The 10,375-nt window shown below is 45.8% G+C and overlaps 1 protein-coding gene and 1 pseudogene across 1 annotated transcript; both read right to left on the reverse strand.

Annotated features, from left to right (window-relative positions):
* Positions 1–380: 380 nt before the first annotated feature.
* Positions 381–3,332, reverse strand: LOC123452015 (wall-associated receptor kinase 2-like). Its single transcript, XM_045128588.1, has 2 exons — positions 2,131–3,332; positions 381–1,994 (listed from the first exon to the last, which is right to left on the reverse strand). The coding sequence occupies exons 1-2, from the start codon at positions 3,215–3,217 to the stop codon at positions 811–813; spliced, it is 2,271 nt and encodes a 756-aa protein (XP_044984523.1). The 5' UTR covers positions 3,218–3,332; the 3' UTR covers positions 381–810.
* A 3,967-nt stretch (positions 3,333–7,299) lies between these two features.
* Positions 7,300–9,145, reverse strand: LOC123397106 (annotated as a pseudogene).
* Between the last annotated feature and the right edge of the window lie 1,230 nt (positions 9,146–10,375).

Genomic DNA, 10,375 nt, shown 5'->3' on the forward strand with positions numbered 1-10,375 from the left:
GAAGCTCGGCCTGCAAAACGCTATTCTCAACAACAATCAGTTAGTATATATAGACTAGCCAAAAATTCTAACAAATCAGTTGACTGCATTCATGCATGTTTTGACTGACCCGATAAACCTCCTTCATAAAGCACTTCGTTGCCAACCAAAGACCTTACGCTGGTTGTAATGGATAGTATCATACATTAGTATCAAAAAAATATCATGCATATGATACTAGTGTATGATACCACATTCCTAATTCATAATATCATATGTTACTATCATATGATAGTTCATTTATTGTCATGCAAGACACATAGTAGCACATCATTTAATATGATGCGGTATCATGATATGATACTCAACATTTTCTTTCTTAATTTAATTTTGTACCACCTCATCAAAATTAACTAGTTAACATGCATAATACTACATATGATACTTTCATTACGAGCAACCTTATCGTTGCCAACCAATAAATACTACTACTTCTACTTATGTGAAGGCATGTAGTACTACTTCCTACTTATGTGAAGGCATGTAGTACTACTCCTTTCGTCTTGGTTTATAAGTCACTTTACGAAAACCAAATAATATAAAAAGACAAAGACACGGTGCATTAACTTTTATCTCGTTTCTTTTTTGATTTTCATAAGATATTTTATAAACCGAGACGAGCGGAGTACTTTTATTTATGTGAAGGCATGTAGTACTAGTACTCCTACTCGTCTTCCTTGATGTATATGAGCCTCGCTGTTTCTTAAAAGAAAAGGAAATAAACATAAAGCTTACAAGCCATTTGATCCATGTGCATATCACAGACAAACACTACCTTGGGTATCTTGATGACAACAAATATTCTTCTTCTTGGCTATATTGTCTGCTGACCTCCTCCGTCCTTCCACCCTCGATCATTGCACAACTTGGTGCATCCATATCAGACATCACGACACTTTCATGGGGTACTCGAAGGTTCTCGAGTGTCATCTCCACTTGCCTCATGGTTGGTCGGTGGCCCCCTTCCATCCTCACGCATGCCGCTGCCAATAGAGCAACCTCTTCAACTATCTTGTCTCCTTCCAATACAACCTGGGGATCTAACAAACTAGCGAGGTCGCCCGTTGCGAGCAAAGCGGTGAAATATGCAACAAGGCTTTTCTCCTCAGATGATCGGTATGAGCACGGTTTTTTCCTGGTAAGCAGCTCCATGAGGAGAACGCCAAAGCAATAAACATCACTCTTCTTGGTGAGTTTTCCGGAGTAGTAGTACATGGGGTCTAGGTACCCGAATGTCCCTTGGATGGCAGTTGTGTCCCCTGTTTCATCGATCGGAATACACCTTGATGCTCCAAAGTCTGACACCTTTGCTATGAGAGTGCCATCTAATAGGATGTTCTGAGATTTGATATCTCTGTGGACTATAGGGATTGACACGGCTGAGTGAAGGTAAGCGAATGCTCTCGCAGTCTCCGTGGCAATTCTCAGGCGCTCCACCCATGGCAACGATACTTCAGGCTCTTCCACATGAAGATGATCATAAAGGGTCCAGTTGGAGATGAACTCATACACCAACAGCGGCACCTCTATCTCGAGGCAGCACCCATAGAGCTTCACCACATTTCGATGGTTGATCTGCGAGAGGATGGCTACCTCGTTGATGAACTCGTTGATCTCCCTCTGGACCACAACCTTGGACTTCTTGATGGCCACAACGTGCAGGTCTGACATGATCCCTTTGTACACCGTGCCGTGCCCTCCACCGCCGATCTCTCGAGCTTTGTCGAAGTTGTTGGTGGTCTTCTCCAGCTCCACCAACGGGATGATCATCCTCTCAGCGATGTCTGCCTTTTGCGACACCAATTGCTGCAGCAGATGTCCCCTGTTTTGCCTGAAAAATTTCCTCTTCAGTACTTTTACCCTCTGCTGCTTGAGCTTCCGGATCACAAAAATGGCACCAAGTACTAGGAAAAGAAGGCCAGCACCACTGCCGATTCCTATGCTGATACTCAAACCTGAAAATGAGAGAGAAAATGTGTCATGGTCCAGGGAAAATATTCTCGTCTGAAGCAGAGCAGGGACCATTGCAATCCGTGTCACCCTGATGTTTCATCTCTCAGATGCACCATCAGTGGTGTTACATATGCTCACCTAGGGAAGATTTGATGCAGCGATCTCTGGGATTGCCACGGGACCCGGACGGGCACCGGCATTCGTACCCTCCGGGCCTATTGGTGCACACGCCGAAGCACATGCCGGGCAGCTTGCACTCGTCGACGTCTTGGCATCCGCCGGCAAGATACGGGTTGCCCTGGTACCCTTTCCCGCACTGGCACACGTAGCCAGTGCGGTAGTGGTTGCTGACGTTGAGGCATGAGCTGAAGCTGCTCCGACACTCAGTGACCGCCTTATTCTGCGGGCAGCCCGTCGCTGTATCCTGTACTTGCTCGAGCCGATTGGAGTTCATCGCCCACTCCAGCACCACGGGGATCGCCCACTCCGAGGAGTCCAGGAGCGACTTGTTGAGCAGCCCGGCGGAGTGGTCCTCGAACCAGCCAGTCTCGGCGATGCGCACCGCGATGGGCAGCTGTTGGTACCTCTCCTGGCTCAGTTCCAGCCCCGCGAGCTGCACTCTGTAGGAAGGGCGGCCGATGGGGATGGGCGTCTGGCAGCAGCCCACACCGCCGCACGCGGCGACCTCCTCGGAGGAGATCGTGCTCCTAGACATGTCGGTGACGGGGCAGAAGGCGGAGCAGCCGACGATGACGTTGGCGATTGCCCCGAACAGCGCGGCCTGCTGGTTGCACCCCGTGACCACGAACCGGTTGCGCGTCCCCGACACCACGAACGGGCCGGCGATGGCGTCGTCTCCGAGCCCGCTCCACTCGCCGCTGGACGCGAGCCTGTCAAGGCTAGTGCCGCTGCCGCCGACAGTGAGCTTCACGGCGCCAGCGGTGTCCATGACGCGCACCGTGGAGTTGGCCAGGGAGATCTCAACGACCTCGAGGGTGCCTCCGGCGCCGCCGATGAGCAGGCGCTCTCGGCCGAGCGCCCGGTCGCAGGTGAGCTTGAAGCCCAGCAAGTAACACCCTTCCCCGATGCCGAATGGGTACGGCACGCTCACGCCAGCGCAGATGGTCGGACAGCCCGGTGCAGCTCCGGTGACCCGAGCCACTGCCGTCGCCGAGAAGCAGAGCTGCAAGAGCAACGCCGTCAACGATGCCGCCTGCATCGCCATCTTCTATCATCTGCGGGCGTACATACCACCGATCCGCCCACCTATATAGTACGAGTAGTACATATCATTGATCCTCTCGCTTGACCAAACAGGTCATGCATCATTGTTCACGCCTTACTGAGAGGGTGTTTGGATACTCTCTAGTCACGTGACTAGTAGTAGTCAGACTAGAAGTTTTTAGTCAGGCCCTGTTTGGAAGGTGACTACTACTAGTCAGCATTAAATGTCTCTGTATTAAATTATTCTCATTTATCTCCCTTTCATTGGCGTGCCAGCATGGGAGGATGAGCCTGCAACAGGATGGGCCCGCCAATTAATTGGAGAAGAGACTTTAGTCACTTTTAGTTGGGGGTGGGGTGACTAGGGACTAAACTAGTTTTAGTCACCCATTAGTCAGGGGTGTTTGGAGGTTTACTGACTAAAGGTGACTACTACTAGTCTCTAGTCTCTAGTCTCTAGTGATCCAAACACCCTCTGACTAGCCTTGTCTACTTGCAATACAAGGACATAGCAAAAAACAAAGGGGCCGATAGGCGCCGGCGTGCCGGCCTAAAGTTCCGGGAATTCTTATCCAAAAAACCACCCCATCAATTTATTTGTCAAAAAGAACCACCTATGACATGCTTTGTCAGATTGGACCCTCTCTTTCCTATCGGCACGCATGCTAGGTGTCACTTGTCACCTGCCGCCACCGCGCGGGGCGGCCGGGACCTGCCGCCAGCGCCCGAGGCGGACGGGCTGGCTTTCCGTCGCTCCTGGCCTCGCGACGGAACGGACACAGGAGGTGGGCCACGCCGCCACTGACCCAGGCGGCAGTCTGAGCACCTGCCTCCGAAAGCTCGTGCTGATTCTCACGACGCCCATTTCGATGCAATATTCACTGCTGATTCCATGGAGCTAATTTACAGACAATATTCGCTGCTCCATTGCTTTATTCGTTGCTGCTATTCGCGTCATTGCTGAGAGTGCATTATTCCCGCCTAATTTTCACGGGTTCGCACCTTTTTTCCCGCCTTGACATCCGCATGAGCGTATAAAAGGAGGCACTGAAACTCTCTTCACTCTCATCCAGCAAGATTTCAAAACACCTGCAGCTCCATAGTCAATATGAGTTTGCCTTGTTCGGATCAAAGCATTAGGCCTAGGAAAATGAAGTGTGCGAGCTTGCCTGAGGAGGTGGAAGTACTGCGTTGTTGGTGTGACGATCTCTACAAGGTGAAGGAGGTGACGGATTTTTCAGATTGGTTGGGCATGAAGTTTTTCATCTGCGCCAATTATGAGGAAGATCCACCCGTTTCTCCTTCACCGTACATCAGTCCTCCGGTATGCTTCAGTCATCAAGAATAAACACGTTGTAGATATATTGTTAACTTGATATTTATATTTATATTTTTGTTGTAGTCTCCTCCTCCTCTGTGCATGTACTATTGTTGGATCAACACAGAAATGTCGGACTGGGCGGTGACCGAGATTCGTGAAAGAGATCGTCGTGCATGGGCTAGTTTGGACGCGGAAGAGCGTCGCGAGAAGGCGGAAGCAGAGAAGAAAGCAGATGAGCGGAGAGAGTGGCAAGAATATTGTGTGAAGCAGAGGGCTAGGATTGATGAGATGTTGAAGCAAAGCCAAGAAGAGGAACTTCGACTGACGGAGGTTTATAGACAGTAACAGGAGGCCCATGAGCCTGAGAGGGAGAGAAAGAAAGAAAGGGCTCGTGCTGCCAAGGCAGCAGAAGAAGCTGGTGATGGAAAAGGAAAATATTCACGTTGGACTCGGTAGATTTATTCTATTGTTTCTTAATTTCTGTCAGTTGTATCTTAATTTCAGCAAGTTGTATCTTCATTTCAGCAATGTGTATCTTAATTTCAGCAAGATGTATCTTCATTTTAACATGTTAATTTTAGCAAGTTGCCTCGCTTTCTCGCCATTTCTTCCCCGACTCGCTTTGCCACCATTTTTTTCCCGCCTAGCTTTCCCACCTTGCTCTCCTGCAAATTTTTTCCCGCCTCGCTTTCCCGCCATTAATTTCTCGTCTCGCTCTCCGGCACCTATAAAACCCCCTCCACCCTAAGGTGGGTAGGGAGTTTAGTCTAGTAGGTGACTCTCCTCAAAATGTCTTATTATCCTTTTGATCGTAGTTTTCATCATGGTATGTCTGAATGTCTTATGCGCTTAGCTAGCAATTTCAAGATAGACAATAGAATAGTTTCATCGGGTGAACTCATCAGTAGTGACATGCTACAGAATGAGGTTGCTCACGCATTAGTTAGGAAGGGGTGGCCTCCAAGGACATATGAGGAGATACGGAAAGAACTTGTGTGGTTGAATGAACGATGGAAGAAGGAAAGCCAACACATACACGGTGGAGTAAAACTTCTTTTTTTATGGATCGACGATAGCGAGGATGAAGACGATATCTTCATGTCGAGTATCAAGGCCAATATTGCTGCATCGTTAAAGCACAAGAGCGCAGCATCAACGACGGCCAAGAGTAGCGCTTCGTCGAAGGGCCACAGCTCTGCATCTTCAAAGGATGATGACGACTTTATGTAGTTTTTGTATGATGATACATCTTAATGTATCTTATTTTATGTATCTCATTTAACGTATCTTATGTATTTTATGTATCATTGAATTTGAATTTCAACAGTTTAATGTATCTTATTTTATGCTAGCAAATTTCAATTGATTATTTTATGCAAGCAATGTTCAAATGAAAAAATGCGTCGAAATATATCGAGAACTTTTATTTAATCAAACTACATAGATGTCTTGTACGTACATCTGAAAGTTTGAAACTGACATAAAAAGATACAATAGTTCGCACATATAGATTGACGAATCATCCTACGCGACGATGGCCAGCTCGCATTTCCCGATGACCGGAGGGTGACAAGTGATCAGGGGGTTTCATTCACGAAGACCACGACCGTACTCAAAGTTGTCGTGACTCAAGTCTTAGAATCTTACGATCCAAACTAGCCCCTCCGATTCTACGATTTTGCTCATAGAATCTAAGTTTCTACGATCCTAATAGTTATGATTCTATGAGTCACGTTCCTAGCAAGGGAGCTCCGATCCGATTCAAAATAGCGATTCTGACAACTTTGGCCGTACTGTCCCTCCTGTTCCTGTGTCTGCGACTCATGCATAGGTGATGGAGTCTGAAATCCATATTGAGATGATGATTCGAAATTAAAGGTGAATGACTGTGACTCGAAAGGGATATAAGATGGGCCAATAACATCCTCCCCAAAAAACTCATTTAGCATTCCTGGGAGCATACATTGAGTATCATGGATTTGAGTATTTCTTTATATACGCCACGTTGGGTTTCTTCATGTTCCCATGATGTATCATTAATTTACTGCACAAAAAAACTATGTGTAAATAAAAGCCATGTAAATGTTGTATATGTGTAATTGCTTATTATACTCGTACATACCTGACCGTTGTTGTAGCTTTGTGATGCCTTGCTTGTAGTGTGTTGGTTTGTCTCAGGTAGACAAGTCTCCTCGCGTGGAGGGATATGGCTGAGATCTTTGGGTGTGTGCGCCATATCCTCTATATGCATCCTGGTCCACGAAATGAGTCTGCTCGGTCATCGAACCCAAGCCTAGAACATATACCTTGGATGTTTGCCCGTGTAGTGGCAGAGACGAGTCATGGTGTGGAACTGACGTTGTAGTACTAGGACCCTCTCCCCACCACCTCGACGACGACGGCGTCCCACTCGTTCTAGTAGACCTCAGTTCCGGAATGTTGTACGCTCCAGTGGCAACGTCATTCTCTATACCGCATCTCATAATCATTGTGGTGACGAATTTGCCAATTCTTTTGAAGACGGACGCAGCTTGAGTACCAATTCCCTTGGCTTGCATTCCTTCCCTCGCCATCGCCCTTATTTTGTTGCAAATTTAAATCTAAAAAAATGGTTCTTGGTTGGTTGAATTGTTCATGAAATGATGGACTTGAATAGCAAGATGTTGATGATTACCGCGGAGTCACGATAGTAAGCTGATGATGTGTCTGGCCATCTCTGCAACTGTTCCATATGCGTGGGATGTGTTGGCCTGTTGCTGTAGTCACCTACTTCGTGTCATTCGGTTGCTTTGGCTGGTGCGAAGATGAAAGAGTGACAATTGTATCGGTAGTTGTTGTAGTCCCATCTGGTTGCTTCTGTTGTTGCAGAGATGAGTCACTAGCAGTTGATCATCCATGCCTGCAGTCCCATGCGGGAAATCATAATTGTTTGACTGTTGCGCAAATGGTCCAGTGACACTGGCATTACACATACCCGTAGTAGGAGCTGCTGGTACATCGAAAGTGACATCTAGACCTTCATATTTGGCTCTGTTAATCCTGGATCCGGCTTTGGATGCCTCAAACAACATTAGGCCCATTCGTATGTAGGAGATGCCCTACAACAACCTCCCAAATGAGCTCAATGCAACTTTAAGTTATGTAGCATGGATCTCTTTATGCTTGTTGTATATGTTATGCATATGTGGGGGCAGCTGCAATGCATAGAAACAAAAAATAGAGAATGGGGAAAACGACATTAGCTACATAGTTTTGATATTTCTATCAAGCTAAAAGATACAATGCGGGAAAAAAAAAAGAGTTGCAAAAATGAAATGCTATATGGATCACCTCTAACTCCTCAAATGTAGGTAGCGGATGCAGCCACTCTTCCAAAGAGCCGCACACATCATCACCACCCTCCATGTTATCCGGAGGTGGCTCATGCACATTCCCTGTTGTGCCATCAACACCATTCGTACCACCCTTAGATGGTTCTCGAGCGCCCTCAACGACTCCCCCTTGTAGCTTTGCTTGTGTGTGATTTATCCGACACATCCAAAATGTGTGTTGCGGACGCACCAGCTCCACCTTGTCCGTTTATCTCCGGCGGCTTCTTTGTCACACTAGGTTGGATGGATAACTGGGCAATCTGGTCTATGTATGACATAAACTTGGTTGTTGCGTACGGTGTATGGAGCTGAACTGCATTCCAAAAACCAAAATAAAGGGAAAACACATGAAAAATGTGACAAGAATCCAGACTTGCAATTGCAACAAAGAAACGAGAAAGTATTGTTTCCAAATTTTGAAAAAGGGATACTTACACGACGCTTCCCGAAACCATCTTTTATGGTGTCAACTATGACAACAAAGGTGAAATCCAAATCCTGGATAAAACAAGCACGCGACAGAGAATAGTCGATGGTATGATCAACTACGCATCCTCTTGGAATGTCGATGTGGTCTATGTAAATTACCTGCAAAAAAATAAGACACATAAGCTAGTGTAAAAGCAGGATGCTCCGGAAACAAGAAAAGGGGGTTGTTACGGTAATGAGGGGAAGTACCGGAACCATTGGTAGACAACCGCCAGTTAGGAATTTCAGTTTACCATTGTTCCTCTTATCCTAATATTTCTTAACTTCCCTCATCACATCAAACAGAATATGCTCGTACCACTCGAACTCATGGCAGACAACACTCATGTCTCGTAAGGTGTATAAATAATCTAGCGGCACCATGTTTACTGTCCCAAGAGCTAGGCCAAATGAAAGGCAAAGTAAAATCCATGACCTATCAATGGTCTCCTCATCGTCATCATCAACAATTGATAAAAACAAATGCAGTGGGTATTGGAGCCCTTTCACCATTCAAATAAACGTCGCGGAAATCTGCTTTCCCCCTTTTGCCGAATACTAGCGGCTTGCTACCAGATGGTACATTGAATATCTTCTTAACCACATCTCCTGTGAAGTGGATCTTCTTGTAGTCATCTAACCTGCGAGACATATGAAATCAGTACATATTTCGAAAGATAAATCAAAAAAGGGTTTTATGCAACACAGAAATACAGCAAGAAAAATAGCAAACATACTTGAGCAGGTGCTTCTTGGTATCAATCCTCATGACTATGAAATCAGCAAGCTCTTGTGGAGGAGGAACCAAAGGAGAGATATGAAGCAAATTCTCGAAAGAGGACTTGCTTAACTATGACATCCCTCTTTTTCCCTTTGATGGTGTTAACTATCTTGCGTAGCCGCTTTGTCGACCATCGGGGTTGGTAGATACCCATGCCGTGAAAATAAACATAAATGAAAACATTGTTGGAAATATGCCTTAGAGGCAATAATAAATTGGTTATTATTATATTTCCTTGTTCCTAATAATCGTTTATTATCCATGCTAGAATTGTATTGATTGGAAACTCAAATACATGTGTGGATACATAGACAACACACTGTCCCTAGTGAGCCTCTAGTTGACTAGCTCGTTGATCAAAGATGGTCAAGGTTTCCTGGCCATAGGCAAGTGTTGTCACTTGATAACGAGATCACGTCATTGGGAGAATGATGTGATGGACAAGACCCAAACTATAAACGTAGCATATGATCGTGTCAGTTTTTTGTTACTGTTTTCTGCATGTCAATGTATTTGTTCCTATGACCATGAGATCATGCAACTCTCGGACACCAGAGGAATACCTTGTGGGTTATCAAACGTCGCAACGTAACTGGGTGACTATAAAGGTGCTCTACATGTATTTCCAAAGGTGTCTGTTGGGTTGGCATGGATCAAGACTAGGATTTGTCACTCCGTATGACAGAGAGGTATCTCGGGGCCCACTCGATAATACAACATCACAACAAGCCTTGCAAGCAATGTGGCTAAGGAGTTAGTTACGGGATCTTGTATTACGTAACGAGTAAAGAGACTTGCCGGTAACGAGATTGTGTTGGAAATATGCCCTAGAGGCAATAATAAAATGGTTATTATCATATTTCCTTGTTCATGATAATCTTCTATCGTTCATGCTATAATTGTATTAACAAGAAACAGTAATACATGTGTGAATGAATAGATCACAATGTGTCCCTAGCAAGCCTCTAGTTGGCTAGTTCGTTAGTCAATAGATGATCATGGTTTCCTGATCATGGGCATTAGATGTCACTGATAACGGGATCACATCATTGGGAGAATGATGTGATGGACAAGACCCAATCCTAAGCCTAGCACTAGATCGTATTGTTCGTATGCTAATGCTTTTCTAATGTCAAGTATCTTTTCCTTCGACCGTGAGATTGTGCAACTCCCGGATACCGTAGGAGTGCTTTGGGTGTATCAAACGTCACAACGTAA

Source organism: Hordeum vulgare, chromosome 5H, assembly GCF_904849725.1.
Source record: "Hordeum vulgare subsp. vulgare chromosome 5H, MorexV3_pseudomolecules_assembly, whole genome shotgun sequence".
NCBI classification, from domain to species: Eukaryota; Viridiplantae; Streptophyta; class Magnoliopsida; order Poales; family Poaceae; genus Hordeum; species Hordeum vulgare.

Coding starts and splice junctions, on each gene's coding strand:
- LOC123452015 (XM_045128588.1), bottom strand. CDS start 3,217: ATGGCGATGCAGGCGGCATCGTTGACGGCGTTGCTCTTGCAGCTCTGC. Junction 1,995..2,130: donor CTGCATCAAATCTTCCCTAG/GTGAGCATATGT, acceptor TCTCATTTTCAG/GTTTGAGTATCAGCATAGGA.